This window comes from Lepisma saccharinum, chromosome 22 (genome assembly GCF_977018435.1).
Source record: "Lepisma saccharinum chromosome 22, izLepSacc3.1, whole genome shotgun sequence".
Taxonomy (NCBI): Eukaryota; Metazoa; Arthropoda; class Insecta; order Zygentoma; family Lepismatidae; genus Lepisma; species Lepisma saccharinum.
This window is the reverse complement of record NC_139250.1, coordinates 5,642,100-5,661,026: the sequence shown is the minus strand read 5'-3', so window position 1 is coordinate 5,661,026 and position 18,927 is coordinate 5,642,100. Positions and strand designations below refer to the sequence as shown.

Genomic DNA, 18,927 nt, shown 5'->3' with positions numbered 1-18,927 from the left:
TGTTAGGATAATTCTAATATCCGAATACCGGACATCCGGGCAATTCGGATAATCCGGATAAAATTTTAGGAGAAGTCGGGGGAATATGAGCATAGTTAAGGTTTTTCATTAAAAAACTTAAAATCCGAATTTATTACAGTTTTAAACGTTTCTCCGTTTGATTCCTCGGCTTGTTTTCTACTTTAACCCAAAACATAAAAGAAGAAACAGATAGTTTCTTGTAAAAACAATATTTTACAAAATAATGTCAAGTTTCTCATATTACCCCAGACACGGGGTAATATGCCACAATGCTTACAAGCAACGAAACAGTTTCATTCTGAATAGAAAGCCTAATCACTGCGTCTTCAAATTACTATTATGGCATTTTGTCAGACTAACAACTTACATGTTTTTTAGTCTATACAAATATTCCTAAATAACTATGAGACCAGTTTGACAAAAAAAATCACAGACTTACATAAAATGACGCTGACACGACAAGGACAGAAACCGCGCTCGGCTATTTCAAAGGGCTCAATTATTTCACTCTGCCATATCGGTTGTACAATAACGGGGTGACTCCCCGCAGGATCTGATTTTAGAGCCTTCGTGGCAGGCACGAGGCCTATCATTACGAAAACTCAACACTGAATCCCGGGTCATCAGTCACGGGAAATACCTCGTAAAGTACGAAATGGATTTCTCAGCCATTCAAGCCGCCTTTATAGTTGACATTTTCTCACAACGCTCTTCTTCTTCCTCTTCTGGCAGTTTTGAATAACTGGGGATGAATTTAGGAGGGCGCTGGACTACTTTCGTCTCCCGTCGAGTTGGCGCAATAAAGTTTTTTGTGGCCATCGTAATATGGCGCCCAACTTGGGCTCAATTTTATTGATGCTTTTTTTTTATTCAGGCAAACAATGACGTTACAATTGTTCTCCCCAGCATTTTTCATGACAAAATGACATGCCATTCATAAATATTACGAAGTGCATTTATGAATCGTACAGACTCATCATAATTTATTAAGAACGTTTAAAAATGTCATATGGAGGATGTAATACAACACGTTAGGAACTCATTCCAAACACAATAACAACTGAACAAAGTTTCGGCACGCGAACACTAATGAGTTAGATTTGGGTCAGATGTACTAGAACAGTGTTTCCAACCGCCTGCAAGGTGGCTAGTCACCGGGAATTCCTTGAATTCTGGGAATTATGCGTGAATTTCTCTCCGTACACATGAAAAATTGCAACTTTAAATAATTCAAATCCCACTGAATTTATACATATTTATAAATGCCCTGAGGCAAGCTTTTCGTAGTTTAGCTTGTGTTTTTATCGAGGAGGGAAAAGAAAGCTGCGTGGATGATAAAGCTTAATTCTCTCAATCCGTTTGCTTTGTTAGTGACCTTTGCAGAACAATCTCTCTGACAGACGGAAGATTATTTCAAGATATCTTGAAACTGGTTATGTAAATTTGAGTTTGAAATTCTTATGCAATTACCAATTTTTCGTAGATTAGTATATCCCGCAACATGTGTGACTTGTGTTCGTAGATGTATTTCGAGTCTGAGCGTGTGAAATGGCAAACGTATACTCCGCACCTTCAATTCAATATTCTATACATACGTATGTACCGTTGAATTGAATTACAATTTTTTGATACATTGGAATCACACAGACCCTTTATAATGTTAATATATTTGTGTGTGGATGGTGAGAGGAGGTAATACGTAAGGTTGAAATAGAGAAAACAACTGCTTGTACCCTTGAATATTTGGAAAGTTTGTTTTGAAAACCGGGAATTATACTTGAATTTTATCATGGTCCTATATTCCTTTCCCGGATTCTCTGGAGTAAGAGAACGCGAACGCGTTCTGTGCGCATGTTGAAGGGTGTGCACCTCGTCCAATGAACGCGCGGAGGGTAGGGGCATCCACGGGAGGAGGCTCATTCGCGGTCCAGTAGTTCCGTAGTAAACATGTCAGCTCGCAAGTCTAGGGGAACTCTGCATTCAGGAGAGCGTCTCATAGTGTTGAATGCGTTCGAGAACAACTTGTTTGAAAAGTTCAAAACACATGGCTTTGATTTTTTTACAAATGTTTAAAACAAACGGTTTGAAATATGTTTTTCATACTTGTTTAAAACTCATTTTGATACATGATGTTTCATAGTTGTGGTTATTTGCATGTTTTTTGAAAATGTGTGTTTAAATTTGTTTTAATTTTTTTTCTGTTCTTCGTAACATCAAAAGACAAATAAACGTGCAATATTATTTGTTATTTGTGTAAAACAATACACTGGCCATTGTTAAGAATAAAAGAAGAAATTGGCAGCAGAAAACGCTTTGCTTTAAGGCCGTTACACCGCGCAGCACTTCGTTGCTTTCATCATGCACCCTTATAGTCTGGCCCCGCCCACAAGCTTTCCCCTCTGCGCGTCGCTACTCCAGAGAATCCGGAAAAGCAGTATAGAGTGGCCACCTTGGCCTGCCAGCGGCCGGTATAGTGCGATCCATGAGTATTACTGTGCAAATTGTACCTCACCATGCTCGTGCACTTTATTTGACCCAATAAGAGCTTCAAGAGTTAAAGCAAAACTCAAAACAAGATGTTGACAACTTCTGCACAAGAATACACAAAGATGCATCACTTAAAAGCTTGAAAATAGTCATGGACAATTTGTACGATAGTAATCATGGATCACACTGTACCGGGTCCTTGCGTCAATCATATCGGACCACGGGAGGTTTTACTGAAGTTTGCGACTTGCCCGAGCTGGCAACCATCTTGTAATATAGCTTTTCGATCGGGGTTCACCAACGATAAAAGAAAATTCTTTCTCGCATTGCTGGTGAGAAATCAAAGCCGCTGTGAGGGGACTGTCACCTGTGGAATCTCCAAATTTGAATTACAACCGTGAGGCCGTTAACTGAATTTCTCTTTCTCGAAAAGCAGCATTATTTTGTTGAAGAACGGTTAGTTCATAGGCCAAAAATAACAGCACTCTCATTCGTACTCTACCGCCAACAGTCCTTGTGAACATGCATGTCGTGAAAATCTGGACACGCCTTAGTTGCGTGGTATCAGGAGTGGACAAGCATGTTTCTATTTTTGACGCCAATCAAGTTACGGCGACACGCCTTTCTCGCTGATAATTGTCATTGTAACCTATACATTGACTTCCCTATTTATACTTGTCCATGACCAGCGATGGTTGCGAGTGAGGGGTATAACCGAATTGCAGACATTTTCACAGGCCACGATCCCACTGGTATCCTGGCAAGTTCTGTAGTTGTCGACTTCTTTAAACGTCCTCAGTTTAACCAATCCAGGGGAAACCATAGCCATAAATCTAGGTGTGTAGTTCACACCGACAAAGGAAGGCTTTTTCGGAGTTGCAGAACTGGAAAACAGGGTAATGTCAGGGAATTTTGCAGATAATCTGGAATTTACGCGCATTTTGGAGTCTAAAAGAGAAAAAGTTGCAAAATCAACAAGTCGTTCATTTTCATTTCCGGATTCGGTTCTTGTGACTCCACTCCCCACTCAGAGACTTGTTCCTCTCATTCTTATGATACTCAGTCTGGTACAAAATTCTGGTTCCTTCAAATTTCGGTTCTACATAGGCTCGTAGAAAGTGAATATAACAATGTCGTCCAAAATTCTGTTTTTTTCTTCTTTACTGCGGTAGTTTTCACCCGTCATTCACTTTCTCTGTGTTCACGTGTATCGGTTTATACTCAATTCTCCAGTTTCTCAGTAACGACATACCATGTCTTATCCTGGATTCGAACCCGGTCTGTGCATAAAGTGAACTTAAAACTTTAGTTGTCTTTGTTCTTTACTTTAAACTACTAGAAACTTAGTTGTAATAATTATTGAAAAACTTTGAGAATTACTATTTAAACATCTAAAGTAGTTTTATAGATCATTTTTATATAATAATAGGAAGTAAATGAAACTTGTAAAATTAAGCCTCGTTGGCAGAGCGTGAAGAGTTGTTGAACTGAAGAATTCAGGTTCGAGTTCTGACTCGGGTATGGGTGTTCGCACATTTCTCAGTGATTAATTTCGTGAAGATCGTCCATCCACGTCTGTTGTTGCCAGCAATGTTGATGCTGTGCGTGAAATGATTGAGAGACATCGGCATGCGACATACCGTGAGAGGCATCCTTGAACATTGACATGAAAGCAATACATACGATTTTGCATGGTCATCTGAACGTACGGAAACTTTCAAGCTGTTGGATCCCACACAACTTGACGGAAGCTCAAAAACAGGCTCATGTAAATTGGTGTAAAGAAATGCTGAAAACATTCAACCGAGGCAAATCAAATTTGGTGTAACATCGTTACAGGGGACGAAACTTGGATCTATTCATACGAACCCGAAACTAAACAGCAATCCACTGTTTGGGTGTTTCAAAGTGAGCCGACACCAACAAAAGTTGTTCGTTCGAGGAGTGCTGCCAAGCAAATGATTGCATGTTTCTTCGGTTATACCGGACATGTGGCAACAATAGCTTTAGAAGATCGGAGGACTGTAAATGCTGAGTGGTATACAACAATTTGTTTGCCAGAGGTCATCAATGAATTGCGTTAAACAAACCCAAATCGTCGCATTATTCTTCACCACGACAACGCCAGTTTCCACTCAGCACAACAAGCTGTTGTTTTTTTGTCCAGTAAAAATGCCGAATTAATGATTCATTGTCCGTACTCACCTGCTTTATCACCTAATGACTTCTTTTTGTTCCCACACATGAAAAATAAGATGCGTGGTGAGCGATTTGTGTCGCCTGAAGCAGATGTTGACGCATTCCGAACAGCGGTTTCTGAGATATCAGCTTCAGAGTGGAAAAAATGCTTTCAAAATTGATTTGAGCGTATGCCAAAGTGTATAAAGCCATTCCCAGAATTTCACATGCCTTTTTTCATATTGATTGCAGAAACTTTTCCAGCAGCCCTCGTATGCAGAGAAAACCTCTTAGAAATATATGTAATTTGAAGTACAAAGATATAGTTACATGAAACAGTGTACGATATGGTTTTAAGATCATTTCAAGGGATTTTGGAGAATTTTTAGATGAACTTCTATCCCGGTCTCGTTCGGATTGTCTTCTATTCCCCGCCGCTGGTACAGGGTTATCCCTTGTACCGCAATCGAGGATTCGGATCTTAATTGTAATACTTACTGCACATGCACCGTTTTGGGGCAAATTAGCTGACGATACCGCAATCGCCAATTCCAATCTTGATTGTTCACGCGAGGTGTATGGCTGTTAGAATCGGATCTCGGTTAATACGAAGATCGCAATCTTTCCTGGAATCTACTCTGCACGAGGTTGCAAACTCGCAGACATCAGCGTGAGGTTTTGGCCAACCATTTTTATCTTCCCGTAAGCTGATTGACGCACCAGGGCAGTGGGGTATTGTATTTATGCAGAGTACTGCATGGGACTACTTTCGCTCGCCCGTATTCGTTCGAGTGTCCCACGCTCGAACGTATATATTCGAATACTTTAATGTGACAATAATTGTAGACACTGTAAAATATCGTCCTGGCCGTTTCGACCCATAATCTGCTTCATCTTCAAATTGGTAAGATGGACAGAATAAACTACAATTTAACATGGTGATGAAGACTATGTTCACTTAAGTTTCAATTTTACTGCGTCTATCACCTCACGATCCATATTGGAGGGCCCACTATAACAGACAAATTACGGTTACACGTGTACTACTGGGCTTCGAGCGTATACCGCTCGTTTTGCCTGTTCGAGCTTTATTCGCTCGAGCAAAGGAGCTCTCGATTCCGTGCGCTGTCTAGCGTCGTCCGTTCGAACTATTTGGCGCTCGAGCGAAAACCTCTCTCTGCACTGCAGCACTCTATATACACACATAAGCATAATACACTCTTCACAAGAAGTTTGGAATATAGTTATATTAGGCAACAGGTGATAGGCACGGTGGTATATGTCGGCGAAAACACAAGAACGTCCACCAGACAGATACCATGTGTTGTTGCATTCCAAACTTTTTGTGAGGAGTGGTCCTGGGTCCGATACCCGGTGGAGGCACATATTGGTTCGGATCCCACTTTAAACTGTAGGTCCAGTCCCGATTACCCTTACTGTGCATAAAGTGGACTTAAACATCAACTCAATCAATTCTTTGTGAGGAGTGTGTAATGATAACAAAGTGTGAATTTTCATATCTAAAGTACAGTATGTGATTAACAAAATAACCATATTGGATCTCTTATAAGCATAAGTCTGATTTCGAGAAACTTGTTTCGACGTTGTGCGACCGCGAAAAAACTGAAAAATGCTGTTGCGTTTTTTGGCACTGAAATATGAAATTATTTCATTGGAAATCAGTTTAATCACCTTTTCCTTGCTATCAGAGCAGTAATCGTGGACGGTTACGTCATCTGCGTATCTACGATTCGAGCATAAATTACACCACGTACTTCCAGTCTGCCACTGCGAAAATCCAATGCTTTTCATCATACCTAGCAGGTTCATACGCCAATATTTTCAGACTTTAGTATCCATTAAATACCACTGAAAGAAAAATGGATGTCCTTCCCATCAATAGGGATTTTATGTCTTAATTTTTAATATATCGCTGTCCGATACCAGTAAATCACATACGTCGAAACGTACAAGAGTTTTTGTAGGAAATTGGACAGGTTGCAAGGAGCAATGAAAATTCTTTGTGTTAAAAACCCCGTGATTTTTTAATATAGTTTTCCCGATGATATCGTAATTTATGCGTACTTTTGTATTCGGCCACCGTACGTACATATAAATCACATAGAAATAGTGATAGTGAAATAGTTAAAATGAAAATATGACGTCATCATAACCCAGCGGCGTGCTAAGCTAGTCAGTGATATTCCTACAGCATGCCGCTTCTCTAGATCAGGGGTTTCCAACTAGCGGCCCGCGAAGCCAGTTTGCAAAATACATTAATTTTATGTATTTTTATCAAAATACGTTCTATTTTTACTGAAGGAACGGAAGCTCTGTGAAGAAAGACAATATCACAGGTACAATTGATTCGATCAAACAATGACATCGATGTTCGGCAGCACATACACGTGTAGTGTGTTTTTCTTCAATGAAGTTCATCAAGAACCGCTACAGAAGCCAACTGGCAGATTCTTCACTGCTACACCTTCTGAGACTTTCAAATACAGAAATTGAAGTGGACATTCCAACTTTAAGAATAGAGGCAGATCGGCCTCAATTTTCACATTGAACACTTACTATCAAGGCTTATTTGTATGGTGTGTTTTTCAATTCTTTCAATTCATCCATAAGTATTGGGTTTTTGTGAAATAAATTGTAATTATACAATTTTGATTTGTGATTCCATTGTTTTTATTGCCTCATTTTAGAAATTTTCAGTTCAGCAATTTTTGTAATTTTTAATCTCCCCCCCCCTCCAAAAAAATGCGGCCCGCCAATAACCTGCTGGATATAATTTTGGCCCTCGGACCTTTTGAAGTTGGAAACCACTGCTCTACATCATCAAGGATGTTATTTTTGTAACGTGTGCTCATTTCTAAGGTTTGCAACATAATTTAATTATCATAAACCCTGTCAAATTATCTGATTGCATTGATTGAAGATATGGATATGAAGGTGTGGCAGGTTCTGTTATGTAAAATGTCAATTCCTGACAATTTCGTGTGTTCTGCTGGTCAATATTCTACATTATGTATACGAATGAATGATGTGATTTATTTACTTCGAGTTTCTGCCACTTTTGGCTTATTGCGAAGATGAGGATGAATGGTGAGTAGATTAAGATGTCCCTTATATTTGAAGCTTAAATACAAGTACCGGGTGACCAGAATTAAAGTTACCCAACTCAGAGCCCTCTGTAGCCTGTTTGAGGCATCGTAGAACTCTGAAATTTGGTGAATCCACCAAATGCAGACCATGGGAAAGAGGATGGCGATAAAAAAAAGTTCAATTTTCCGCCACCAGGTTGAAATGTGGCGCTGTAATAGTGAATATTGAAAAACATAAGTCAGGTGTATAAATCTTTATTATTGGTTACTGCCAGTACTGCAGTGTTCAATAACCTCGCAGTGCAGCTGCACAACTACTACCGTTCTGATAAAACAACTTCACCAGCAATGCACGTTCTTTCTTATCTGATGGCATGGTGATCACTTCCAAACTTTTGTTCAGCACTCACGTTAAGTGATTTAGCTGAGTTATTAATTGGAAAGACACTTGTTAGTGGCTGGAAGTTGCAAGAAAATAATCTCTCGTTTATTGCAAGATTGCAAGGTAAAGGCAAATCCATAACCAATTGGAGCAGTTGACGTCATTACTACGATCCACCATGGAAGTACAGCGCCACATTTCAACCTGGTGGCGGAAAATTGAACTATTATTTTTTTATCGCCATCCTCTTCCCCATGGATTTACCAGATTTCAGAGTTCTACGATGCCTTAAACAGGCTACAGAGGGCTCAGGGTTGGGTAACTTTAATTCTGCCCACTCGGTATAAACTGGCCATGAGTTCAGACGCCAGAGCCTCGCTAGTCTGCAAAATGCAGTCCATAGTGTACTATGTGGAAGTGAGGTTGCCATTTGGGTATATTCAGAAACGGCCAGCCTTACACCCCTACATTATGTATTCTTCCTGGAGGTAAACTACAGTGGCGACGGGGGAAAAGGGGCGAACACCCCCAGACTGCTCCCTTTCCAGCAAACAATCAAATGCAGATAAATAAATGCTATTTTTAGGAATATAGTATTTTGGGGCGTTGTTAAATATGAGTGACCTCCGCAGTGCATCTCCTTTCATTTCTTTCTGATGCTATTGGTTTGGTATCGAGTCTACTGTGCAATGTGCCTCCAAAGAGAATCTAGCCCGGTATTTCTTGATCACAGGTGAGAGTGTTATCACTACGACGTTACCTGGATGTTCATTGTGAGTGTCTCTTCATCAATTCCATCACTCATTCTCTTCGTTGCGATTAGACATAAGTGGCACAAAAGTGACGTTAAATAACAAATCAAACCGTTACCACTACGCCATTGAATAAGCCCCCGCCATCACTGGTAAAATGCATTAAAATTGAGTAAGAAGCACATTTTTGATGCAGCATTTTCTGACAATAAAACAAGACTTGCAAGCTTCGTTTCATCAACGAATGCCTTATTTTTGCCTTCGTCGCGAAAACGTTCTTTGTTTTTTCCTCTCTACTTCTACCATTCCTCATTAATGTAAAGAGGTTGAAAGCCGGTAAAGTAACCGAAATATTGGCGTAGAAAGACCTGGATGTTATCTACGTCGTAGTGCGATGCGGCATTAATAAAGCAAGCTAAGGATCAATACTATTGATATAGCGGCACGTGTTACCCCATTTTCCATTGCCCAAGAGGATTTCGGGCCGGCAAATTACATGCAGGAGGCAGGACATTGGGAGCCTTTTTGGTAAGTGAAGCCTTCCTGTTGACTCTTGTTGTACACGAGGCCTTATAATGTAATTCGCAGAATGGGCGAATATACGTGGTGCAGCATAATGAACTCGTTATTTTTGTTTGCGTAGTACCCAGCGGGAGAACGATGAAGCAAAACGCAGAAACAGTGCTTAAGATAGACTTACAAACAGACTTTGGTTCAGAAAACTAATAAATATTTATCTACCTGGATTGCCAACAGGCGGGTTTTGTATGAATGCATGATTTTTATTTCATGTGCATCTATATCCTTTAAATATTCTGGTTTGCTCCACTGCATTTGAATATTCTGGTTTGCTCCACTGCATTTGGTGTTCCAAGTTTTATAGTGCGTACAAATGTCTATTTAATGATATTAAGTGCATAGTTTATTTATTTATTTATTTTGCATCTATTGAGACTAATTTGAACCTTTCTACCTTGCTTTACCGTGCACTTGTAAGAGAGTGCATTTCTTGTAAGATTTACTACATAGGCCCCAAGAATTTGTTACTCTTGAGATTGTGGCCAGAACTTGCTTACCTCCAAACATAACCAGTTCTTCCAGAGAACCATGGCAAATGCACCGCATTTGGAGACATATGTATTAGCTTTATACTGATATGCATTTCAAGTCGCATTTCGGAAATTTTAAGGGCATAGTTTGAGTTTTAAGGTGGCAGTTTTGCAATGTACAGGGTCAACGAAGTTGGTAATAAGTTGTGTTTTATACATTGACACACTTGTAGATTGAATTGTATCTTCTACAAATTTTCTGTATAAAGAAACAAACTGCCGGAGTACTAAGTGAGGTGAGTGTACAATCATGTTTTGCCAATTTTAATGTACATGAGTCTGCCCTATAGTCCTAAACTTGCACCGTGCAAGTACTCTAAAAAGAAGCAAATTTGCGAATACAAGTCAGTGGCAAGTATGTTGAAATTGCACCAGTGGAGTTTCCCCAAAAATATTGCTCGTCAGTTTCGAGCAATACATCCCAGAGAAAAGAAAACCTTTTTCGCGCCATTTCTGACCAGATGCCGCCTGCATCGGGAACGCCAGTTCCTTTCTAAAGGTCACGTCGCGTGACATTTCAACCCCCCCCCCTTTCCCGTCTCTGTCGTCTGATGGCCAAACATTTACATACAGGTAATAGGAAAGTGAGAGGAAAAATCACGTCATTTGCAAAGGGCAGTAAACGCGAGATACGAGAATGTCGTGGCCAACATTATGTGCTGTAACCCTGTGGTTAGGTTTCCACGAACATGTTTGTTGTGGGTTTATGGTGGTGAAAAGGGCAAGGACGGTGTTATCTTGCACTGGAGAAAATAACACGGTCAGTTTACTGTTACGATACGGAACAAACATGCAAAATTGTGGTACCTGGAAAGGATTACAATCTTGCCCACCTCTTCCTGAGTAACTCGGCGAGAAGGAATTGCTCACATGTTGCAGAATTGCCATGTTTTTGTTGGCCAGCACCTTTATCCGCGAACTAATATCTTGTCGCCTTTCCCGCTAAAACCTTAAGCCAGTAAGAAGCTCGCCTAATAATCTACCAAACCTCAGCAGTGGATAACGTAAGTTGATTGGTCGCTTGAATCATATGTGCATTACTACGTCACACATTTTGGCGGGATCACCTGCAGTTTTATCTAACAAACTGTAGAATTGGACAGAAACAACATTGTTAGGATAAATGATTAGAACAACAAATCAACCACACCATATGTTATGTTACGATTCGTCAACATGTATGGAGAAGTTGACTCAGTTTTGGAAACCCAATATTATAGTTTAAATGCTGACTACTTGTAGAAAGGGGTGTCAGTATTTTGTGGAGGGTGGACTATTAAGCCATATATTTTCCCCAAGTGTAACAAGTTCGAATTCGCTATTACCAATTTTTTTGTCTCATTGTGAACAAATGCTCAGTGGAGCTGTATGACATGCCTGTGTATTATGTTGAAAATTTTACCAAGCTGAAATCAATATTGGTATCACAAAATACACAAGTATCATTGCCAATATCGAGAATCAATATTTTGATGTGTCGGTTTACTGATTTTACTCAGTACATTGGAATCACTGTCACCGGATGTCAAAAACCTTTTCTTTGGAACCTCAAGACTACTGGAAGTTGAGTCGGTTTAACGGAATAACAAGATACACTCATGCTTGCTGTTTTCAACCAACAAATGTGGCATTCTACAGGTTAACAATTAACGCAAAATCACAATTCCATCACCCTGCACTTCAGAAGAATACAAAGTCGAAAGAAATAATAACTGATTTATGTAGCTTGTGCTAAGTATGACTTCTACTTCTTTTGCATATGCACTGTACAGTTTCCTAATTGTTACAATATTGAAGTCACTGCAATAAACGTGATAAAATGATGTATGTTTTTCAACCACCACCACCACCACACTATTCTGAACATACACTGAATCAGCTTTTATTTCTTCTTGTGTGTAAAAAACAAATCACTTCAGGACTTCCCAGTTTAAATTTTCCTCAAATTTACTATGTTTACTACTAGTCTATAGTGAACATGGGAAAATCATAGCTGTTGCTTTTTATATTCCTAACCATAGAAACGCCACGCAATAATATCTAGTGAAGCTTTTGTGTAGATCAATGGCTTACATAGTACAATCACAGCAACTTCTGGTTGTAATGATCCCACTGAAAGGCAGTGACTGTATAATCAGTACCGTGCCTGGAGGGGGGGAATATTTTCCCCATTCCCTGAAATATTCCTTAAAATATAAAGAATCTTCATTAGTGAGAAGATTATAATGTAGCATTAAAAACAGAATCAATGGAGTTATGTACCTACTACAAAATTCTTGTACAGTTTACGTCATTTATGTAATGCTTTACAATTTGCATATTATAAAGTTGCCTTATTTTCAAGAGTACATGACTGTATAACGCAACAATTAAATCTTTGGTGGTTAAAGGAGTATAGTTACTGCAAAGTAAGATCCAGATGTTTATAAAGCTTTCAAGGATTTAGTTTGCAATTTGTTATATTCTGTGGTTATTACGTGCTGGAGGTCCCGGGTTCGAATCCCGGCCTGGGCATGGATGTTTGTGAGTGTCCATTCATTAATTTCAACATGTCATCACTCATCTCCATCTTCGCAAATTAACCAAAAGTGGCACAAAAAACGAAGTTAAATAAAGCAAATCAATCAATATTACGTGCTGGAAGTTTTTTAATTTTTTTTTTTTATTTTCATGTGTTTTCCTCAATGCAATCACTTCGCTCCTTTTATATAGTTATGTACTAAGGAGACGATTGTTTTCCCGAAAATATGTAAGTCTACTTATTCACGAACAGATAGCTCTTGCATTTGCTCGAGAATGGGTTCGGAAGTTATTGTTGTTGTTTTCTTTTTTAAGCGGCATGAATTCTGTGTCCATCTTCATCGGCCTTGTTTATTATATAATTGAAACCGATTGTCATATTTCATTTTAGTAAGTGTAATACCTTTACCTCGCGAAACATGGCTATTCGTCAATTTTTTACATGTTTTTAGACACATTTTCAACTGTCATGTTAAACTGAACCAAACATGTGCAGAAATGACAAAAAATAACTATACTTTACAAAGTAATCTATTAAACTCCTTTAACCATTTCAGATTTCGTTTCATCGGAATTATGTAACGTTTCTTTTGTTGCACCAAATCAACTATTTGTTTTAAGTGCACTGTTCTATATTTCTTGTTGCAACTGTCCTTTTCTATTTCGTGTAAAGTGTCGGAAACAAACAGGAGGAGGTGAATGGTAATGTTTCATGTGCCTTCGTAATCTATCTTTTTTTTCCTATGCTATCATGTGTCTCTTTGCAGGTTTATTTTCGTACATAAATGTATGATATTTGATGTTCTCTTGCATTTTCTCCCGTTCAGTGTTTCTCTCTTTATAGATTATTCCTATCTTTTTTTCTTCATTCACGTCGACATTAATAATATTGAGAAGAAGAGGAATTTGCATATCCCGTGCAAATTATTGTCCTCCCACGTTCAAAATATCCACCACTTGGGCCAAAACAACCCACACCCACATTTTTATTTGAGATGGTGAATGGGCAGTAGCGATAACTAGACTTCACAGAATAGGCAACCTCCTTAGGAATTGCACGCAATCTCAGCTTTGTACCGCCGCACAATGGCGTCATCACCATGTAACTAGAGATTAAATTATACTAAGTTAATATGGTTCTATTTTTAAGTTTATGTTAAATCACTCTTACATAGTCTTAATTTTATCATATGAATTTTATTTACAGAAATTAATTTTTAACCTATTGGTTTTGTTAAGTTTTTTAGTACATAATTTAGTTAATAAGTTGTATTTCTACAAATTTTGTCACTATCAAAGGGACATATATATGCTAATGCATGTTTGTGGACCTTAACTTACTAGACTAACTTTAATTAACTTTATTTTCCCCCATTGATTAATGTAAGATTAGGACCTTAGTTGGTCAGTCAAACTGGTGATTATGTCATTTTTATAGTGGCTGGCGGTGCTTAACTGAGGTTGATGAGTGGTGTGTGTGTGCAAATAAATTAAGGGGGCGTATGTGTACATCACGATCCACAGCTTGTTTGCTTGTTCATAACTGTAGATTTGGTACGTAGGGAAAAAAATAACATCACTTCCGTAAAGTTTATCACGCTCATAAAAAAACAGCGTCACGGTTGAGCCATTACACGTTATGATTAGAAAATATAAATGGGACATCACGTTGTAACCTGTCTGCACAGAAAATTCAACGAAGAGCCTTCACTACATCACCCTTTCAACCAATCAAATAAAAAAACCTTAACAATTAAATTTTCCATGTGTTTTATCTTGCACGTACATGTAACGTAACAGATGCATGCTTGTTTGTAGTGTTGCCAGCATTAATGCATTTTTATTTGTTTGCACCAAATTACAATTCTGTTGTACAAAGTTTTGCTTGCGTTTTTAAAGTGTTCTAATATATTTTCATCAGAGGCGTGGTGAATATGAAACAAACCTACATGGATTTACTACAAAATGCTTAATACAATCGCTGTCAACTCTTCAGCATAATATTGCTTCTATTGTTTTAAATACTTCACCACGCCACTGACCTTCAACACATGTAGTGTAGACATACATTTATGCTTGCTTTTATTGTAGTGCTATTCTTGTGTAACACCTTTTCCTACAATACACTAGTCAGTAATTAGAGTAAGATATGCCTGGAATATTTTTCATGCTTGTTACTTATGTAAGCTACCATTTACACAATTGTTTCATTTAACAAAAATTTTCTCCATTTTTAGATTGCCTTAGCAGCACGTATTGCTTCTACATATTTGCACATGCCTCAAATAATATATAATAGTTAATTCTAACTAACATACCTTATTCAGTCCATAATATTTTCTGATATGTCTCTTTATTAAATCTCATTGCAATATAGTTAAAAATGCGCCAATATTATATTGTTACATACGAATTCCCTTGCATCGTGTTGCAATATATATTTTTTTCAATAATTCTTGTTGAAATCGTTACTATTATGTAGTATGTCATTGAACAATGAACATAATAACAATACTGTAAAGAATTATGTCTACAGTAGTAGTAGTGTTTTCTAATATTTTTCTCCTATTGTGGTATTCCAAGTTCATAAACGAGAATATTCAATTATTATTTGTTCATATTCTCAGTTCAAAATATATCTTCATACGATAATTATATGGGCATGGAACCAGAAAACAAGAAAGTGTCAAATTTTAGTAAGAACTAATATGTCCGTGATTGTATTGAAATTAATATTACCATCGACTTGCATTGCCTGTGTGTATAATTAGGTTAGAATCAGTACTGCATATTTTGGTCTTGAAGCTTTCAGTTTGCATGGTGGTATATGTGACTTTACCACAGTTTTTCATGAAAATTACTATTATTCATTTCGCTGTTTAATAGTGACATTTCACGCACAAATTTTCTTCCAAGTTTCAGTTGCTTAGTAAATGCCTTCTAAATTTGTTGAGTCCGGTTTGAATATGCACACGAAATAATCTGAATCAGCATTTATAATTGTACTCTAAACATTGTCTTACAAAGAAAATTCCCAAATTGCCTCTATATTAAATCGGTCTTTGAAAATAGTTTCGCTTTTCTTAAAGACAAAATTTTTCTTCAACTGCCGAGGAGATCCCTGTCTATTTAGAAAGAAAGTTAGAAGCCCTTTGGTGAAGGCTTCAGGCTTCGGGGAACTCTAGCAGCTTGCGATGAGTACAAGAAACAAGTCAAACAAACATCTAGTGGTCGAGAATATTGCAAGTTTCCAGTATTGAAACGAACATTGTTTGTCCAAACGATATGGGGCATCGTTCCCCAGCATAATAGAACAGAACAGGTTTCGCGTTTCATTATACAATGCATAAAATAAAAAGAATATATTAAATTATAAATAAAAATTTTAATTGCTAATCCTTAAAAGTTCTCATCTGGTAAAGTTATTTAAAATATTTTGCCGCTGTGATTGCATGTTTCAGAACATCTCTTTGTGTCACGTTCATTTGTCTGACTCTCCAATCCTAAAAAAATGTATTTGATTAACGTAACACCATCCAACCTGTTCACTATAAATTATCACTCCTGTGCTCGTGGCAAGCAGCTTAGTATTAATTTTCAATGCAGTATCAGTAGATTTTTTTATTATTTAATTTCATCCTAGAATGGTCACTTGTGTGATTGAGGAGCTCAAGTGTGTGATGTCGAATATAAAAAAGAGAATCTGCAAAAAAAATCACTTTGTCCTTTTTTTGCTGAAACGCTGACGTCGGAGTTAATGGTGATGTTAAAACTTTGACTTGCAGGTGATAGCAGTCATCTCCATCCTGTTTATAGTGCTTTCAACGATAGCATTGACTCTGAACACAATCCCTAGCTTTCAGGTCAAAGACGCAAGCGGCCACCAAATAGACAATCCGGAACTTGCAATGGTGGAGGCGATTTGCATAACGTGGTTCACCCTGGAGTACGTACTCCGGTTCAGTGCGTCGCCGAACAAGTGGAAGTTCTTCAAAGGTGGCCTGAACGTGATAGACTTATTGGCCATCTTGCCGTATTTCGTGTCCCTGTTCCTTATCGAAACGAACAAGAACGCTACGGACCAGTTTCAAGATGTACGCAGAGTGGTGCAGATATTCAGGATCATGAGGATATTGAGGATCCTCAAGCTGGCCCGTCACTCAACCGGCTTACAAAGTTTGGGCTTCACCCTTCGGAACTCGTACAAAGAGTTGGGCCTCCTCATGCTCTTCCTCGCCATGGGAGTTCTCATCTTCTCCAGTCTCGCGTATTTCGCGGAGAAGGAGGAGCCCGACACAAAGTTCATCAGCATTCCAGAGACTTTTTGGTGGGCTGGGATCACCATGACGACGGTCGGTTACGGCGATATCTACCCCACAACCCCCTTGGGAAAAGTGATAGGAAGTGTCTGTTGCATTTGTGGTGTCCTGGTTATTGCCCTGCCCATTCCTATCATTGTAAACAACTTTGCCGAGTTCTACAAGAACCAGATGAGGAGGGAGAAGGCCCTCAAGCGGCGCGAGGCACTGGAGAGAGCCAAGAGGGAGGGAAGTATAGTCTCCTTCCACCACATCAACCTGAGGGATGCCTTCGCCAAGAGTATGGACCTGATCGACGTTATAGTAGATACAGGTGAGTCTCGTCCTACCTCATGGTCACATCTTGCACATGCTCCGAGGCACAATGTCACACATTCTGGTCATCATACCCCTACATAGCATCAGAAGCGGCTGGTGGTTTTGAAGTAGATGAAGAGCTAGTAGGAAGAAAATAGGGTAATTGAGAAATTTAGATCAATAGCTACACATACTCATTAGAAAATGGGGTTCAGTAGTTACACATACTTATTAGAAAATGGGGTTTCTAACAAAACACATTACATTTTCAATTAGAACCCCCATTTTCTCATGAGTATGTGCAACTATTTATCTAAATTTATCTATTAGCCCAATTTCTTCCTACTAGCTCTTCACCTAATTCAGAACCACCAGCCACTACATAGTAATATTGCCCCTAGATATATATGACATAGTTATTTATTATAACATATGTATCAATTTATTTACATCATAACGTACCTGCAAACTTTACATTACGTTATAGTAGGCACCCAGTGCGTTGACGTTCGTGCACTCACGCACACATCACTAACTGTTCCTCAGGATTGTAATAATGTCCGTTCACATCAGCCATGGAGCAACAACTGACATACGAATTTGATAGAGCGCTCCATGTGACCTCCAGAACAGCGATGCCAACCACGAATACGAAATAATTCCCAAGCAGCCAATTTTCAATATGGTCGCAGCAGGATACGTGCAAGTAGAGGCACGGGAACTTATCGCACATACTGTATGTTTAGTACAGAAGTCAAGTACCAGACTGAAAACTCGTGGTCTTGTGTGGTAGCCAGATTGTGCCATCGAAGTATAGCTGACGACTAAATTTTCTGGTAAACCATGGTTTTCATCATATGTCGACTGCCTCAGAAAATACTTTCTATTGATTCAGTAGTCGCACGACATGCGGTTTCAACAATCGCCTTCTTATACAAAAGGCCTCCTCAGAGTCCAGGGAAACGTCATCAGATTAGGTTATGGATAATAACATGTAATTGTTGACTTACTTTGAAGTAGTATTTCTAGTGTGTATGTGGAGAAAGCGTAAAAACACACATTTGCGGCTGTAATGCATGTATCGTATTGTGACCAGTGATGTGCCGTACACTATAAGTTTACGTCTACATGCGTTGTCTACACGTAATCTACGCGTAGATTACATTGAGTTGTAGTTTACATAGACTACGTAGACAATCTAAAGTGCATTAAAATTAATTTTCAAGGCTTTCTAGAAAGAAAAGTGACATTTTCAACTATATTGGTTCCCAACGAACTGTCAAGAATCCTATTTACAACAAAATTTCTCTTGTCTTCTATCATCATCTATGGAAGAAGATAAATAGTATGCAAAAAAGACAACAGATGGCAGTTATGAGGCAACATTACTCTTTTTCCAATAAAACACTAGAATATTTCCTATGTTAGGTATTTTTCCTAGGTGAGAAATTGTTCGCATTTGGAAGGAAGAGCATGAAAAGTTCTCCTCACACATCAGGAATTGATACGCAATATAATTGTGTTTTACTTCCACGGCGCCCTTTGCTGAGTTATCACCTTTCGCCATGTTGTTTACATAGATTACGTCATCTGCGTGTATAAAATAGTCTACGTGTAGAATGCATGTAGACTATTGTTGTTTACGCGTAAACGCACATCACTGATTGTGATCCATGGCCTAACACTGATGACGCTGCAGGTAAACAAAGTGTGTGTGTACCCAGGCCTTGTACATAAGGTGTTGCTTCAAAGCAT

General features: G+C 38.6%; 1 protein-coding gene across 4 annotated transcripts in view; it reads left to right on the top strand.

Moving 5' to 3' along the window:
* Positions 1 to 18,927, top strand: part of Shab (potassium voltage-gated channel shaker cognate b) — a 307,081-nt gene that overhangs the window by 231,401 nt on the left and 56,753 nt on the right. For all 4 annotated transcript variants that reach the window (XM_083143980.1, XM_083143979.1, XM_083143978.1 and 1 more), the window contains exon 3: positions 16,342 to 17,188. In XM_083143980.1, the coding sequence (XP_083000106.1) occupies positions 16,342 to 17,188 (847 nt within the window). The remainder of the gene's footprint in view (positions 1 to 16,341; positions 17,189 to 18,927) is intronic.